This window comes from Tachypleus tridentatus, chromosome 10 (assembly GCF_004210375.1).
Source record: "Tachypleus tridentatus isolate NWPU-2018 chromosome 10, ASM421037v1, whole genome shotgun sequence".
Lineage (NCBI taxonomy): Eukaryota > Metazoa > Arthropoda > Merostomata > Xiphosura > Limulidae > Tachypleus > Tachypleus tridentatus.
In genome coordinates, this window is record NC_134834.1 from 144,993,807 (window position 1) to 145,013,109 (window position 19,303).

At 33.9% G+C, this 19,303-nt stretch overlaps 1 protein-coding gene across 5 annotated transcripts in view; it reads right to left on the reverse strand.

Annotated features, from left to right (window-relative positions):
• LOC143230528 (uncharacterized) overlaps nt 1-19,303 on the reverse strand; it is a 286,917-nt gene that overhangs the window by 239,578 nt on the left and 28,036 nt on the right. Inside the window, exon 1 of one of the 5 annotated variants that reach the window (XM_076464252.1) lies at nt 15,383-16,172. The exons of the other annotated variants lie outside the window; for them this stretch is intronic. Within the exon in view, the coding sequence (XP_076320367.1) occupies nt 15,383-15,466 (84 nt within the window). The 5' untranslated portion in view covers nt 15,467-16,172. Of the gene's footprint in view, nt 1-15,382; nt 16,173-19,303 lie in introns of those variants that run through there. 5 annotated transcript variants of the gene reach the window in all.

Genomic DNA, 19,303 nt, shown 5'->3' on the forward strand with positions numbered 1-19,303 from the left:
GAAAATTATCACAAATAGACAGTATTAGAAAAGTTAGGAACAGACAATTAGAGTTCCGCTATATGTAAAATAAATAAAAATTATTATTCTGACAGAGAACAAACCAATGGCCAGAAGTCACTGATTCCAGGATCTAGAGAACTAGCCAATAATCGAAGGTCACTGATTCCTGGATCTATAGAACTAACCAATAATTGGAGGCCACTGATTCCAGGATCTACAGAGCAAACCAATAATCAAAGGATACTGATTACAGGCGATAGAGAACAAACCAATGATCAGAAGTCATTGATTTTACGATCTTTTGTACCCAACAGTATAAACTGTACTTCTTGAACAAAGATTTTAGCGCTAGTGTCAGCATTCAGTTTGAGAACATGATTAAGAGGAACTCCCAGTATCACGACAGTTTAGTCTAATTATCGCTTTATCCATAGTCATTTCTTAGTGTATTAAGGGGTGGGCTATCTCAGAACAGTATTCGTTGTACTACTAATCCAGATTTTATTAGAATGTTTTCTTGTCAAAGTAGATACTGCGGGCAAATATCTTTTACTTGGGAATATAACCTGATATGACTTGATAAATTAATGTAACAGATTTGTATTAAGATTAGTTTAATCGCTTTTATGTTTTAAAAACTCCTGTTTTGACTAGTGCTGCTAAAGGTACTTACGTACTGATGAAAGTTACTGTAAGCCACAATTTACCCATATTTAGAAAGCTCTCCATGTTCGTAAATGAAGCTGCAGGGTGAACATTGATTTTTCATAAATATTTTCTATCACAGCTTCTAACTCTTCCACAATACATACTTTTAACACCCCAAAAGTGGGAAATATTACTGGATAATGCATTGAAATTTTGAAAAATGCAAGATAATTCTTTGTGGTGTTATGGGGTAATAGAAAAGTTGATGGAATTCGTATTTCGCGCCAACATGAGTATCCGGTACTCTAAAGTATAATATCACAGAAAAAACAACAACTAATACCACATATTGAATTTAGAACATGGGTGGAAATTTCTAGGGAGGATTTTAAAGACAAAATCAAGTGAGACTTCTTAAAGGACGTTTTTTCTTCACTGCATTGTGACCAATATCCGGTTTTCCACTTCATGAAGCGAAACTCATCCAACCATTTACTTACTTGCTGGACAATACAATGCCATCCTGACAAAATGCGAAAGTTTGTTGTGTTAATGAACAATTTACCAAAAACGTTAAGACATGAAACAATTTCATGATGATATCACATGGAAAGAAGTACAAATGTCGTTAATACAGGGGAACAGAATAAAACCTGAATTTAAAAAGTAACTTTTGTGTCTTGTTTGTCTATTCAGTATGGATATATTACAAATATTATTATTTAAGTACAAATCAACGTTATCAGTATTAAATTAACACGTAAACGTTTCGCAATTCAAGTTTATTTTTATGTTTCTTCTCCTATTAATACACACATCATGAAATATTGTGCAATGGTATGCCGCATACAGGCTTTTGTGTACTAACATACAATATATCGTAATCCGAGGGTAGCGGGTTCGAATCCCCGTCGCACTAAACATGCTCTCCCTTTCAGCCCTAGGGGCGTTATAATGTGACGGGACATTCCACTATTTGTTGGTAAAAGAGTAGCCCAAGAGTTGGCGGTGGGTTGTGATGACTAGCTGCCTTCCCTCTAGCCTTACACTGCTAAGTTAGAGACGGCTAGCGCAAACAGCCCTCGTGTAGTTTTGAGCGAAATCCAAAATAAGCCAAACCAAGCATTACAATATATAGGAATTTTCTCCAGAATTTCGTCTATCACCCTAATTCATCACAAATTAAAAACAGAGGAGGTTTGGTTTGTTTTCAATTTCGCGCAAAGCTACACGAGTAGCTCTGATTACGAGTCAAGTGCCTTATCCACCTGGCCATGCTGTGCCAACAGAGGAGGTATGCAAAATTTTTCAGTACACCCATAAATAAACCATAAAGGGTCTGCTAATTCTAACGTGCTGAAAATTAGCAGCATATAGTGAGATTCTTGTATTTCGCGTTGTGATCTGAGCAAGTTGTCAAAGAAAACAGAAAAACATGTAATTCAGATAACCAATTTGCCTAACAATGACTCCTGGAAATCAAACAACTGTGAAGAAATCGAAACAAACTATAGGTTCTGCAAACAGCCAGGTGAAAATCTGCATGTACTTCCAGAAATACCCTTACCCCCCGAAAAAAAAAAGTAGTTTTCAGTACGTTTAAATTATATACATTATTTTACTAATTACTTTCGGGATGAGCACTCGTAAATGTCCCCAAACGTTCGAGGGTATTTCATATAATCCAATGGCAAGGTCTAAAATACAGTTGTACCCGTTAAAAACTGGAATAACAGATAAACGCATATTATACATATAATATTTTCAGTTGACGTTTACTCACTAACTTAACCTCTATTTACATAGAATGTGAAGAATATATTCAACACGTATGTTACTACTTGAAAAAATCCGAACCATAGAATGTGAAGAATAAATCCAACACGTATGTTACTACTTGAAGAAATCCAAACTATTCAACAGACAAATTATTTAAAGGAAATAGGAGTAAAAATATATAAATACAGATCCAGTATAGTGAGTAAAATAGAACTCAAAACACTATCCGTAAAATATGCACCTCCACGAAACCCAGTATTAATATTTCCATTTGCTCCAATTCAGGGTTACCAATGTGAGATGGAAATCCCCGAAACCGGTATAACTTAGTGACAAGTGGTAAATCAAATGATAGATTAGGCAACACATATATTTTTAATATCTTAAACAGCTGCTACTGAATAATTCAGAAGAATAAATCAATAGTTTTAATATTCTTCAAAGCCTACATGTTTAAACATAAGTTTACTGTGATGTGTAAAAGAGAAGACAAAATACTGAACGTTTAATACGAAGCATAGTCCTACTTATTTGATTTGACCTTGTCCAGGGTTACCGGTGTGTGGTGAAACTCCCCGAAACCGGTATAACTTGGTGACAAGTGCTGAATCTAATGCCAGATTAGGCCTTTCATTTGTATATGAATGTAGCTTTTCAGATAGTATATAAAGACGTTCGGATAATGGATTTTCAACGTCAGTGTTTCCTATACAGTTACACGCAACGTGTTACTTAAATTGATACAATACATAAAGGTTTATAATAAAGACGTATTGGGTAGCTCTAATTAGTTCTACTCATGGTCTCGACTTTTAACTAAATACTAAGTTCTCTTTAATTAAAGGAGGTCAAAACGATTATGTTAGATGACAGCGCATAACAGTAAAAACTATAGCAAAGCAGAGATGTCTCCCGGTGGGACAACGACACATCTGCAGGCTTACAACGCGAAAATCTGGGATTCGATTAACGGCGGTAGACAACGTAGCTTTGTTCTAAAACAGACACACAGAAATAACGAGGAATAAATATGATAGAGAACCATGTACGAGATAAAAAAAGGCTCCAGAACATAAAATATATTAAACTTTCAAGTATAAAATTTATGATTGGAACGTTTCAATAAGTTAACCACCAGGTGCAATAACTATTCTGTATATTAGACAATAAACAAGTTTTAATTTTACATAAGAACGAACTTCCTTTCATTATTTCATCAGACCTTCCCTAAGGCTATCTATTAATAGTAAAAGTCTAACAGTATAAAGAGATCTAAAACCACATTGCAAAATGCCATGCCTAGTGCAGTGTCTCTTACCTTTCTTATCTTCATCTCAAATGTTTCTGGAATTCTTCCAACCATAAAAATTCATTGCTTTTGTTTAAAAACAAATAGAATACAAAAAGTAATACATTAATTTTAAATATACATAAACAGTTATTACTTATTTTTAAGCTCACTAAATACCTTATATCTTGTAACATATTTTTCTTTGTTGCAACAGTTTCTTTAAAAAACAAACAGTTGGCAAGTGGTATGGAAGAACTCTCAACCATATGATAACTTAAAGATACGAATATCAGTTACATTTGGTTCATTTACCAATATATAAGCTAGTAAAACTAGAAACACTTTTGCTGTTCTGTAAGTGTATACTGTAATCTGACTACTTCTTGCGGTAAGTATGTAAAATATCGAACTCGATACTGCCTGAATCAGTTTACCCTGCAAGAGATTCATCGGAGTGTACGCTAGGATTCTCTGTAGGGATGACACGAAGTCTCGTAGTAAAGCAATATAAAAATCATATGGATTTTCTTCTCTACAGGTCATCAGAAGCTGGAAATAAAGAGCTGCCTGGAATAGTCACTCTTTCTCCATTGTATATGCCGCTTTTCAGCTTTCCAGAAGGAATAGCAAAACCAAGATTTCTTATTTTACTTATTTTTTGAACATACCTAGAGCCTACCTAGTTTTAACAGTAATTACAATGTTATCATTTGATAGAACAAAACAGGATTTACGATTTTTGACTGCCTATTTTATTATTAGATGTAAAATTTATAACGCTTTAGTATTCACTCTATAACCTAGAACCACGTACACTAACTTATATGAGAAAAAGAAAACAAACAAGTATCACGCAAAAATTATCGTTAAATCAAAAACTACGTAAGGCGAGCCACTGAACGTGAAAAAAGGAATCAAAGAAGGTATGAATGGAAGTGTACTTATCATCTTATACGGTTAATAGAATAAGTCGTCTGGACTTTACACGGAAAATGGTTTGATTTGTTTTGAATTTCGTGCAAAGCTACACGAGAGCTATCAGCGCTAGCCGTCCCTAATTTAGCACTTTAAAAAAGGCATCTAGTCATCACCACCAACCGCCAACTCTTGGGCTATTCTTTTACCAACAAATAGTGGGATTGATCATCACATTATAAGACTTCCAAAGAGAGAGTATGTTTGGTGTGACAGTGATTCGAACCTGCGACCCTCAGATTACGAGGCAAGTGCCTTAACCATCTGGCCATGCCGGAACCACACATGGAAAATGAAATCCCTACATTACTGACTCCCTCACTCTCAAAACAAATAGAACTATTGTAAAATAATCATAGAAGTGATATTCCAAAGTTAACCAAACAAAAGGTGTAATGGTGAAAGCTGAGATTCATTCTATAGATACACTAGCGGAGACTACAAAACATTTGTGAATAAATAATACCTATTTAAAAACAAAATGTCTAGAATAATACGAAAAAAAAATTCTAATCACAAACACCAAAGTCTAAGTCTACTTGTTTTAGGCCTAACATTAGTTAAGCCTTCATTAAGTACGGCCTATATTCGATCTTATGTAATTTTTTGCTTTAGTTTAATTAGGGCTAAACTTTTCTATACTCGATATTCTAAATAAATAAACGTATAATATTATTCCACGACATAATGTTAGGCCTTTTATATATATATATAAGATTTTAATATGTTGTTCCACAAAATATTTACTAAAGTATATTATTAACCGTTAAAACTTTAGTGTGCGTGCATGCGCATTTAGATTGCAAGGTGCGCGGGCAAATTCAGAACAGACGAAAACCGAATAATATCATAATAGAAGATATGTACGTATGGAATTTGAGTACGACCCACAAGTACAACTTCTACACCTAACTTCAACTGGGAAAAAAATATTTTTAAACGAATGCATGAATATAAAGTTTATCGTTTTTCCTTTCTCTTTCAATCTATTGACTACTTCAGCTTGAAACGTCTATTTATTTCTTAAGTGGTTTGTTACAAGCTGTGACTGAGAGTATTTTGTATATAAATTAATATAAGCTTTAATGAAAAACACAATTAGCCTACAGAAATTACATATTTTACTTATACTACTTTAAATCTAAGCATTAACTTCTTACACATCCACACACACAGAATAACACAGTGAATACAGCTTTCTTACAACCTGTGACTCCGGTATAACACATTGACAGAGCATAATACAAAGTGTAGTAGACTGTTTATACCCATAGGTTCTTCCGTTAAAGAAACAAGGGCGTGGTTATGAATGTTAAACTAACCAAGTAAAAATGGTCAAAGAATGAAATTAAATGGAGGCCTGTTGTGGAAACAGCAACCGGGAGTCTTCAAGGTAAGGCCAGAATTTCCATTTCTATCAGTATCACACACACACACAAAACAGAGAGAAGGACGCGTTATTGACTGCCCATACGAAACATATTTCTACAAAGGTAACCTTGGGCACACACACACAAACATAAAAATAATTAGTTATTATTACTGGTTTATCTTTTATTTGTTACTCTCTGCAAGTTGAACTTGTTGAAAAGTACTCAGAAACATATTTCAATTAACTGTCTTATTTACTTTCTTGTGTAGGTGTAGTTTAGTAGAAAAGTGTTACTGCTGGTTGTTAAATGTTATCTTGAGCAAGTTTAGTTTGGTAGAAAAGTGTGTTACTACTGGCTGTTAAATGTTATCTTGGGCAAGTTTAGTTTAGTTGAAAATTGTGTTACTATTGGCTGTTATCTTGTGCAAGTTAGTTTGATAGAAAGTTTGTTACTACTGGCTGTTAAATGTTATCTTGGGCAAATTAGTTTGGTAGAAAGTTTGTTACTACTGGCTGTTAAGTATTATACTGGGCAAATTTAGTTTGATAGAAGAGTGTATATTACTACTAGTTGTTAAATATTATATCGGACAAGTTTAGTTAGATAGAAAAGTGAGTTACTACTAGCTATACTAGTACACTAACAGCTATACGGATAAGAACTAAGGATGAGCTCTGAAATCAAACTTAAGCACCAATACGTATAAAAGTGAGGCTAATCCTGAAACCAAACTGCATAAGAAACCGTTTTACTGAAGCAAGATTGAGTTTTGTTATCTCAGATGCTAAGCTGCTGTCAAAGTACCCTGTCGGAGCCGTTTAGTGGAGTTTGATTCATAGTCACACGATCCTTAGAGAGCACTATACAAGTAATAAGATCTGCGTACACCGACATGAACGAACATTAAATCAAGTACATCAAGTGCATCAAGTACACCACTAACATTTCACTGAAACAGTTCGGGTTTTCTAAGTGACTGACATAATCATAAACTCATAGAAACCAACGAACACCAAAAAATCAAGTTTTAAAGTTAAGTGACTGCTGCATGGAACCTTTACGGTAATCCTATCAGAGGTTATTGACCCGTGACTAGAATACGAATGTAGGTTAAAAAAAAAAAAGATTTTAATGAGACGTCTCTTTTACTGTCCCGTAGTAACATGATTGATGTAACATGCTACACGTTGTTAGGAAAGCATTAAATTAGTGAATTTAAGAGAAAAACTAAAGTCACGATGCCGTTTACCCAAGCTCCGAAAACGAGTCTCTCTGAGCAACACGTTAAACACATTAACCCTAAAAGTGAATAGGCTAGAAAGAACAAGAGGAATGTACCTACAAAAGAACATATGAGTCTGAACTTAATTATGGTCATTTTATGTTTGACTCATACCGTGGTTTAGTACTAATTCTAAATCATGACAAAAAACACAATTTTAAACGTACATATACTAGGATAAACGTATTTTTCGGATATTATGTATAATAGCCAACATAAATGCAGCAGAAACGATCCATTAGATATTCTCTATTCTTTCAACTTATAAAGTTTTAGGCCGAAGTTTTGCAAGAACCTAAACATTATCAATAATCTTTTCACTCACCCTTGTTTTGCTTTACAAGTCTATGTTTTAACTTTTTAATGCATGCATATACACATGCAACAAGTGATTGAAATACGAAATTCGTCTGTTTTGAGTTAGAAGTTTCTATTGTTTATAGTACTTAGGCTTGTTTCGGTTTGCATTTCGTGCAAAACTACACGAGGGCTATCTGCGCTAGCCGTCCCTAATTTAGCAGTGTAAAACTAGAGAGAGGGCAGCTAGAAATCACCATTCACTGCCAATGTTACGAACAATCTTTGTTTGTAGCCCAAGAGTTGGCCGTGGGTGGTGATGATAGTTGCTTTCCCTCTAGTATTACACTGCTAAATTAGGGACGGCTAGTGCAGATAGCCTTCGTGTAGCTTTGCGCGAAATGAAAAACAAATAAACAAAACAATACAACTTCGTAAATTATTTAGATAATGTTATCCAAGTGATAAATATGTGAACTAAAAATGTTGAAACTTTAGTTGTCAGATAGCGGGTGGAATAATCTCATACAGATTTCCATTTGCTTTATTTTGAATTTTACGCAAATATGTGTTTATGTCGTAGATATGAGTGAAAATTTTTAAATTGAAAATTTCTACTTTTTAGTGGGTTTGACCTACCTTCAGTTTATAGCCTGTACAAGTAGTAAAATTTCAATAATTAATAAAACACTTTAGTTATCGTTAAGTGGACAGAACTTTGATAAAGAATTAAAAAGAACCCTCCCAATGACATAAACTGTTATAAAAGTATTAATATACGCGTTTGTTGCATTAATTGTCAAGTTTTAAGCACTGACTACTGAAATAGACAAGGTTCGGAACAATAGGGCGGTAATTAGTTTTGGACTATTGTGTTATTGGTTCAGAAATGTCAGGTGATTATTCAAGTAACAAATCCGAGTTCTCTAATACGTTTTAAAGGATGTTGCGACAAAAATTAATCATAAACACCTAGAAACATTGTATCCGGTTGTACAAGTGACGAGGTACCGCTTCTAATAATACAAAAGCTGTCAAAGAGAGCGAAAGTTTTCTATGTTGTCATTGTTGTTCGCCAAAATAAGCCTTCCAAAAATGTTTTAATTTCCGATTGAATTTTATGAATGGATGTCGCCTGAAATGTCAGTGTAGAATTTAATTAAAACGAAGTACTGATATGAAGACATTTTCGTTCTTTAGAAGCAAAGCATTACACTTAGTTATACATCCAAACAATGTTATCTATACACATCTACAGGTATTGTATAGGGACATCCAATTCTAAGGATGTCATAGAATACAAAGTTAGTAAAAAAATTTCAAGTATAGCGAAGAAAACTAAATTCACTGATAGAGACAGAATTACTTACAAATAGTTATTAAGGAAATAAGTTACAAAAATAACAAAAGTTGATTTGTTTGTTTGTTTTTGAATTTCGCACAAGACTACACGAGGACTATCTGTGCTACTTGTCCATTTTGTAGCAGTGAAAGACTAGAAAGAAGGCAGCTAGTCATCACCACCCACCTCCAGCTTTTGGGCTACTCTTTTACTAACGAATAGTGAGATTGACCGTAAATTATAACGCCTCTAGGGCTGAAAGGGCGAGCATGTTTGGCGTGACGGAAATTCGAGCCCGCCACCCTAAGATTACGAGTCGAGTGCCTTAACCACTTGGCCATGCTGGGCAGTAGCGATGTAGTCAGCAAGACATACTGGTGTACCACTGTGGGCCTAAAAGAAATGAATAATTCTTTTTCCGTATTTACTACCAGTACTTCAGTAACACCTGAATATGATGTCACAAGAGATATACGAATCAAAATATATCCTAAGTCAATTTAATATAAAAAAATTAAGGACCAAAAATAAGTAACTGTTTGGATTTCAATCAACTATATATTGGTCTTGGTGCTCAGCTAAAAAAAGAAGTATTACGCTATTTTATTAGATTTTTGTTTCGGATTGCTAATATTTGTTTACTTTAAATTGACCTCGGAATCGTGCGACATGTCTCACATTGATTTGTTTAATTATCGTTTATCTCTAAAGACAAGTTCATTTATTCGTTACGAGCTGTATTTAGTTTTTCTTTTTATATAGATTATTGTACATTGGTTTGTATTCCTAAAGTTGGCGAACAGGAAAATTCTAATTTGTTTATTTTGATAAATTTCGCACAAAGCTACTCGATGTTATCTTCTCTAGCCGTCCGTATTTTGAAGTGATAAACGAAAGGGAAGTCAGCTAGTCAACACCACCCACCGCTAAATCTTGGACTACTCTTTACTAACGAATGCTGGGACTGGTTACATTATAACACACCAAAAGTTGAAAAGATGAGCATGTTTTGTGACGAGATTCGAGCCCGCATCCATTAAGTGCGAATACATTAATTACCCTAACCGCCAGGTTATACCCTCCCAAAAAGTATTCTATAAGATCCACTAAATCTGTTCCACGATTTATTCTGTTATAAAATATCAATTGAAACTCCTTCACTTAAACGTTTAACGTAATGGTTCTTAAAATGTGATCCTCAGACTATTGATAAACCACGAGGGTCCTCCAGGTGAACCACTCGACTCGTAATCTGAGAGTCGTGGGTTCGAATCCCCGTCACACCAAACATGCTCGCCCTTTCAGCCGTGGGGGCGTTATAATGTGACGGTCAATCCCACTATTCGTTAGTTAAAAGAGTAGCCCAAGAGTTGGCGGTTGGTGGTGATGACTAGCTGCCTTCCCTCTAGTCTTCCACTACTAAATTAGGGACGGCTAGCGCAGATAGCCCTCGAGTAGCTCTGCGCGAAATTCCAAACAAACAAACAAATCAGGTTATCCTCTAGCTGGTCCAAAGTGCAAGACACTGACGCGCAGCGCCATTTTCCCATTAATTCTGATGAGTTTTGTTATAGTAGGGAAGGCCACTGGGTGATTTGGAGCGAAAACATCTGAGAGCCACTTGCTTAAAAAAATTCCAAAGTGAACGAAATCAAATGAGATGATCCTATAAACCATCTGGCAATTTTCCAAATACTCACTTAGACTAACATATACCTTAAACATGTATATTTCTAGTTTTGTACTTTCTTACGAACTAGTAAACCAAGTTAATTTCACTTTTTTTTTGCTAACAGTTGCAGTAAATAACACAATAAATCATTATTAATATTTTACTCTTACCATTTCTCCTTTTAATATTGCCCTCAATTGGCCCCCAAATTATGAAAAATTAATAAAGGAATTATAGAGATCAATTTTTCCATGCGTTACGAGATTATCAAATTACTCAATTTCTCGAATTCAAAGTTCCTAACGCACTCTCATAGCTAACGCGAACAGTCTGCATACTGTGGGCCACTTGTATTTGCAGAAACGATTCACATTATTATCCGCGTTTTAACGCGAATAGCAATAACAAAATATTCAAAAATTACATTTCATAATTTCATCTTAGGTATAACCTTCACTTAGAGTCAAGCCTTAAAGTCATAGCCGAGAGATGTGGAAATTCTTCAACGTACTTCTAACTTGTTTGGGTTTTTTTACCGCTCAACCACGTGAATTTCAGTATGGAATAATACACAATAGTTGTCATTGATGATCCTCGAGAATGTAATTATTACACTCTCAATAACGTGCGTATGCATTTTAAACAGAAGTTCAAAATATATACACACCAGATCTAGCCATGTTAGTACTGTTAGTCCCTTCTATGAGTAAATAAATGCTGTCATCACGAGTATTTTTCCATAAAAGAAAGTATTTTTGTTTTGTTTCAAATATATTAAACTAACCTGGGATGTAGTAGTTGTTGTTGTTTAATGCAAAGCAACACATTAGATTATCTGCACTACATCCACTGTCTAGGGATCGTAACATGGATTTCAATTCACCTCTGACCCACCGGAAAACACCTTAGAGGAGGGACGTACAAACTGTTCTCGAGGTGTAAGTTTAACAAAATATATCTATTTTTCTTAGTTTTTTGATTTGTTGTGAATTTCGCGTAAAGCTACACGAGGGCTATCTGCGCTAGCCGTCCCTAATTGACCAGCGTAAGACTAGAGGGAAGGCAATTAATCATCACTACTCACCCCCAACTCTTCGGCTACTCTTTTACCAACGAATAGTGGGATTGACCGTAACATTACAACACCCTCACAGCTGAAAGGGCGAGCATATTTGGTGTAACGGGGATTCGAACCCGCGATCCTCAGACTACAAATAGAATGCTTTAACCACCTGGCCATGCTGGGTCATTTTTTTCTTATTATTATTGTCCTGTTGTCGTAATATTGTTTTGCCAAATAGAAACTCGTGAAGATTTTTAAAAAACTGATGTCTGGCCAAACTTGTATTAGACATTTCCAAGTTGTATGATATCTTATGCGAAATATGGGCTAAAGATCTAGGCGAAAGATACCAAGGTTTGAGCCCAACCTCCTCTAATTTAGAGCTATTAATCAGGAAAATGATAGCCAATCATTAACACCCACCGCTTACAGGACGTCTTGTAACTGAATAATGGGTTTATTTGTTATTACGCACAAAGCTACACTATGAGCTATTTGTGTTATGCCCATTGAAAGGGCTAGTGGGATTGACTATCATCATCATAATGCTCCCATAACTGAAATGGGAGAGGGGCTGAAAATAGGTATTAGTACAACAAGTTTTCAATCTCGTCCGCCCCCTCCCCCAAAAAAAAAACTCAAGAAAAGAAATTCGTATGACTGGCATAAACCTAAATGCAAAAACGTAAAATATAAATATGTGTATGATACATCCTGCACAATATAAAATGTGTTAGCAACCCTGATAAATTTTTTAAGATCAGTTTCAAAGACATAGAAACTTTTACAAAATTCACTTGAATCCTGTGAGAGATAAAGTTTTCGAAAATTTCATGGTAACAGGAATATTTATCATTTCGAGAATACCAAACTGTCGTTATTTTAAACGCATCTTCATCACACACACACAAATAAATTCTGGCTGACACAAAGTCAGGCTTCATACGTTTCCGGTAACGTCGCAATTTTATGTTTTAAAATAAAGTAATATACATGGTTTGTAAAACTTCTTGCCGTTCTGGTGATAGCCAAACCAGTTATTGCACATATCATGATGGACAAGGCTTAACTTTTAAAAACGAACAAAAGTAAACAGAAAGTTGAGAAAGATTAACCTAATTAACTATGCGTTGAGCAGCTTTTTCTATTTAACTTGTACTGGGCTTGGAAGTATTTTAATTAGTCACCAGGAGGAGGCCAGTTTTGCAATTCACAATAAGTCCATTAAGCCTAAATCTTAACTAAGAACGGTATGTTAAATGAGCTACATTACTCACGGCGTTTGTATAACAATGCCACATTGGGATGTCTGTCGAGTCAATAGCGGGAAACAGAACCCTGGATTTTAGTGTTGTACACCTGTAAACTTACCGCTGTCTTATCGGAGGACTATTTTTTGTGTAACCTTTTGTTTTGATATATTTAGGTAATTTAATTTAACTTTTATATTGCTCCATGACTCATTAGTATTCCTCGTATATATTATTTCGATTACAAAAAATAGTTTGTAGTGCATCATATTGCACGCATACAACCCACACCATTGTACATTTCGTGGGCTCATACTATCGAAATTCATAAAAGAAACGTGAGAAATGAACATTAAAAACTTCAAAAATTGAAACGGACGTACGATACTGCATAAGAAACTTCAGTATTTTTTCTTTTATCAATATGCCTTACAGATATATTTCACCCGTTGAAAAGCTTTTAAAAGTACGAATATTATTTGTGATAAACGATGAAAATAAGTACTTTTAAAAACTCATAAAACATTCTTCAGGTTTTTATGCTGGTGGGGTTTAAACTCACATCTAAATAGCACTTGTGCGACGTAAACCTGCAAACAAGTAAATTATTATGGTTTCAACCCTCAACTAGGTAACGCATACAGATAACGCCAGCGCAGTTTAAACTCGCACCTAGTTAACGCCAATGTAGTTTAAAATTGCATCTAGATAACGTCAGTATGGTTTGAACCTAGATAACTCCATGATGGTTTAAACTTGAAACCATATCAAGCTAATATGGCTTAAACTCGCACCTACATAACGCCATTGTAGTTTAAACTTCAACCTTAATAACGCCAGTATAGTTTAAATACGTATCTGCATAGCACTCGCGTGGTTTAAAGTTCAGCCTAAATAAAGTTGATGTAGTTTGAACCACCTAGACGTGAGTGCAGTTTGAGCTTAACAAGTTTCCAACACACACAATACAAGCTTCTTGATTAATTTATTTTAGATGTGCATCGAAGTAGCAAAGCTAAACTCAACCAGATCAATCAAATGTAGGATAACATTAGTTCTCTGAACATTGCTTCCAGATCAAATATTCGAAACTTTAATTCTTAACAATAACAATACGTACAAATGTTCATGATACACCATTCCCGATAACCAAAGTTATGCCACGTGTCCACCGAGTGTCCATGGGAAGTACGCGCACTAACAATACCAACTAAGTTGACAAAATATGAACAAACTATTCCTTATCTTATAAACTGAATCTTAATATTTTGTACACGAGACAAGCTAGTACAGATCGCAATTTTGTGTTACTTTTACTGCTACCTGTTTCAGTTTATTAATAAAGAGTAAGGTGGAATGAGGAAAAATTCGATTTTCTGAAAGACTTATTTTTACTATGAATTATCTCTATCGTGTAACTTGTCATATACCTTACAAAAACAAAGTTTACAGACTGGTTGAGAAGATAATTTCTGCATATTAATTACACGTTTAATAAAATCTGATTCAACTTTTACATAATATAATATTGATTGTTTCTCAGTTCATCTTCATCACGTATTGTTTGTTGTTTATCCATTATATTTGAATTGTAAATAAAAATTACACCGTGCTCTGTACAGATTACGTTCCAAATAATAATATGTAAATTAGGTTATCTCCATTCAATAAGAGATTATCTAATTTCAAGAATATACCTTAAGTGATATCTACTACAATGAAGATAATCTAATTCATACAATATACTTTAACTTATATCTACAATCAAGGTTATCTAATTCCAACAGTATACCTTTACTGATATCTACAATGAATATTACCCAATTCCAACAGTATACCTTTACTGATATCTACAATGAGAATTATCTAATTCCAACAATATACCTAAACTGATATCTACCATGAGGATTATCTAATTCCAACAATATACCTAAACTGATATCTACAATAAGAATTATCTAATTCCAACAATGTACCTAAACTGATATCTACAATGAGAATTATCTAATTCCAACAGTATACCTAAACTGATATCTATAATAAAATGTACTACAAATTTGCAATTCATTTACACTTGCTTGCCTTTAGTAGAGGCAGCTAGGTGCGCTATTCCTGTTATACATTGTTTGCCTAAAGCAGGCTCATCACCGATATTCGAATCTGTTATGAATTGTGCTAATAAATCATCAAAGAGACTTGTAGAGAGAAACATAAAATAAATCATAACAAATGTTTCTTTAAGGTGCGGACATAACTGTATAAACAACAAGCATATATTTTACTACTTTGAAGCTACACGAGAATTTCTATTTTGTAACATCTATTTTGTTCTTGAACATGAATTAATTATTTCAAATTTCAAAAGTACACGTTAAACTACACAAAATCCTCACACAAACACACACACCTCAGTCTGCTGTTGGATTGGCTTCGGAGGCAGAAAAGGCTTTTTCTTCAGCCGAGGCCCCAGTCTCATTTCTTTTTCTGTCATTTTTAAGAATGCTAAGTTAGCTTACGTTGAGAAAACGTAGGAAAGAGATTGTGTACAAAATTATCTTGGTATTAATGCTTCACGAATCTAACGTATAAAAACATACAAGTCACTGCATTTCTAATATCTGTATCGCAGATATAGTCGAGCGATGAAGTAATATACTGCACTATTTCACGACGCGGAGACAGTGTCCTAACAGTGCAAAGTTCATATCACAGGAACTCATCACTGCATAAGAATGTCAAGATCCAGAAAAAAACCAATACTGTCAAATAAATGCATGTTACAAAAGTACTCATAACAACCTCAAGACTTAATTATACAAAGTGCTCGTGCTAATTGTTTCAGGTACCACTATCCACACACCACGACAATTAGTAGTATTAAAACACTGCAAAACTGTATATCACCGCAAGCGAACTGAGTATTGCTTTAACAACATCGTTGACTTGTATCTTTCTACAAAATAGCGTAATTCTTGGTCAACAAATAAACAACAGTACTGCCAAATGATTAAGCCTATTATTGACCGAAAGTCAGAAGAAATAGTAAGCAGTCACACTGTCAGACTTACAACAGAAACTACTTTATTCCTTCATCACAGACAGTTTCCAGTTCACGTGCAACAAGTGAGCACGTGTTGAAGCAGACACACATGAAGATAGATACCAAAGTGGCGAGACGACATTTTACATATGTATGAGTAGGCTGAATACAAATCACTTAGTATATATGCTAAATTACACCACCTAGCGGTGTCTTACAGAATCAACGGCTTCGTCAAACTCGGATACAAGCGACGAATAGGGCAGAATCTTTCTATTACTTTTAAACAAGTGCACATCAAAGAAAGATGGAAAGCAAAAAACAAACGTGAAACTTTCTCCAAGTCTACAGAATTGTTTTGCGTTTTATTTATTAAAGCTAGTTAACCACCTACTTTTTGAAGGCCCACAGAAGACAAGAAATTAATTAATAGGAGAATTTTCAAGTAAATATTTTTCAAACTGTGTTTCGGTTACACACTTCATGAAAAGTTTGCGCAAACCTAAAATGATTGAATGACATTTATACTAAATCCTTCTGGGTTATAAAGTAACTTACTATTATTATTATTATGTTTCTTTGTTTTGTTGAATTTCGCTCAAAGCTACACGACTGCTAATTTACAAGAGGTAGACTAGAGGAAAATTTAACTCTGTAACTCATTATTTAATTTCCGTAGTGTATATTGGTGAATGGAACACATATTAATACTAGAAATAAACGACCTTATACCATCAACGTGTTTTTCTCTAACTAAACACACAACGTTTCGCTTTACAGCTTATTCAAGAGCGTTTACTAAAACACAAACCAAAGCAGTACAAGTTGAGTGTTTAGTTAAATAAAAACAACATTTTGGTATTATAAGGCCGTTTAATTCTAGTATTGATAGCTCTTCAACTGCTATAGGCACTTATATGTTCCCACCGAGCAGTAATGCCATGCGAGTTTGGAATTTTGCCCCACCATGAAGAAAGGGAATCCCCCTCAAAATTCCCAATGTCTAACCAGTTTCATGTTCCATATAAGTAATAAAATATTAACCCCTGTGTCTTTCTTTTTGTACTTTTTTATTATGTATTCACAAATAAATATGGCACTGATAGAGCTGTTTAGCTATAAATATAAAAAAGGGGTTTTAAAAAAGACCCAGCAACGAATCGTTTCAGTCTGCACAATCGGGTTGGGAACATACCACGTGTTTCAGGTTAGTTCTGTCAACTAGCACTGATTTCTCTCGAAGTTATGTAAATTCAAACTAGATTACATTTAGTTAAGACTAACCAAATCAGACATCTTGGGAAATTTCCTAACGCAGGTAAGCGGTCAGAACCCTGTATTGGATTTATTTGATCCTTACTCGTATATATAATGACAGAAAATATTTTTGTTTGTTTGCTGGTAAGCGTAAAGCTACACAATAGCCTATCTGTACAGTGTCCATCACAAGTTTCGAAACCCGGGTGTTAGTGTTATAAGATTTCAGACTTACCACTGAACAACTGAGGCATGAAGGAACATAAGAAAACAATTACTATAATTCATTTACGATTATCTGTATAACTGTCCAAAACTTAGCAAATAAATGAGACATTTTTTATTCTTTTTGGCTTGTTATATTCTACTTTCCTTGAACACGGTTTTATTTAAGTTCTTATATTGGGATTCTTGTTTTAATTGATGGATTGAATTAATCGTATCCTTAATTATATCTGAAGATAAACTTTAACAACGTCAAATTGTCTTTACGAAACATCTATGTTACATCAATATTATAAATTGCATCTTATTCCCTTCAATTTGATTAACCATTGACCTACGATCAAGAAAAGACAAACAGGTCTAGACCTTTGTACAAACTGTCAACATCCATGCACCACCTGTTGAAATATCCTGTCCATAAGATAGTGAGGGACAGAAAAAGATAAACCAATATCCTCCACGCTTCTTATCGAAGGAATGGGAGCATACAAACCAAATTAGTTGTACGCTATTGTTAATAACGTTCAAAAGCAATCACCAGATTAGTATATATACTGAGAAACCATAAAGTATTTTAGTCATACATTGATATAAAATTCATTCAAAGATTTATTGTGCTTGTATATATAAATATATATACGTATGCTTTCGCTCGCGCATGTGCGTGTAACAATAAGCAACAACACTATGTCGGGTGCTCAATAAATGTGAGAAAAACGAATGATAGTCAAAAACAACTTTACGTTAATACACTGATAATGTGCTGCCATCTAGTGCATGTGTTAGTTAAGAGAAATAAGAAAAACGTGTAGTTAACGTGTTTGTTTTATCAAACATTTTTTGAGCCCTAAGAGAAATGAACAGTTTACTAAGTTTAAATTATAAACAAAACCTTATGAGGAATTAAAATACGATAAAGTTAGCAAGTGCAGCTTTACTAAGGATCTTATTTTGACTGTTATTACTATGCTAAAATGTAAAAGTCCGAAAGGTTTTTTTTTAAATATATGATTATGGCTTACTGCTTACAATTCTAGTTCTGAAAATAAAAATAAATAATGATGTTTTCCCATAAAACGCAGTTTTGAAAATTAATGTAGTTACTAATAAACTTCCGATCGCAAACCATCAATTTATAATCAAAATTCATCTGATAATGAGTATAGTTAATTAAATATATTTCTCTTAATTATCAAAGTTATAATGTGTTATTTCATCAGTTGGGTACCCAAACTGTTAACAATATTATCGATCATAAACCCAATAATATATTACGAGGTTCGTCCTGCTTAGAAGGTTAATGCTGGTCCTAAATCTGCATATTAATCTAACAATACGAATATCTCTAATAAAAGTTGAATAATGAAAAATAAATATATAAAACATTCTAACCAATACTGTTAATGAAAATTACATTAATGACATATTAGATTATATCTCACTTACACAATTTACAGTCGTATATTTAGTGTTCGCTGAACATTTTAATATTATGTAGAAACCTCAGGTCAATATAAAAGATAACAAAACATTTACAAATACGATACAATGTCACGTAAAACAATAATTAATATATATTTTGTACCAAAATATTTGTTTATAAAATAATATTTTACCACCATGTTCCAAACATCCAGTGTAAGGTTCCACTGTATGATTTATTTTGCAATAATCTGTACTTAATGAAAATGTTATAAAAACAAACTCTATATTTTATAATTATCACAAATAATTAATACACGAAAACAGAAATTTGTTCTGCATGAGTAGAAAGCACTTTACTCATATAATGGTTATAATATTTTT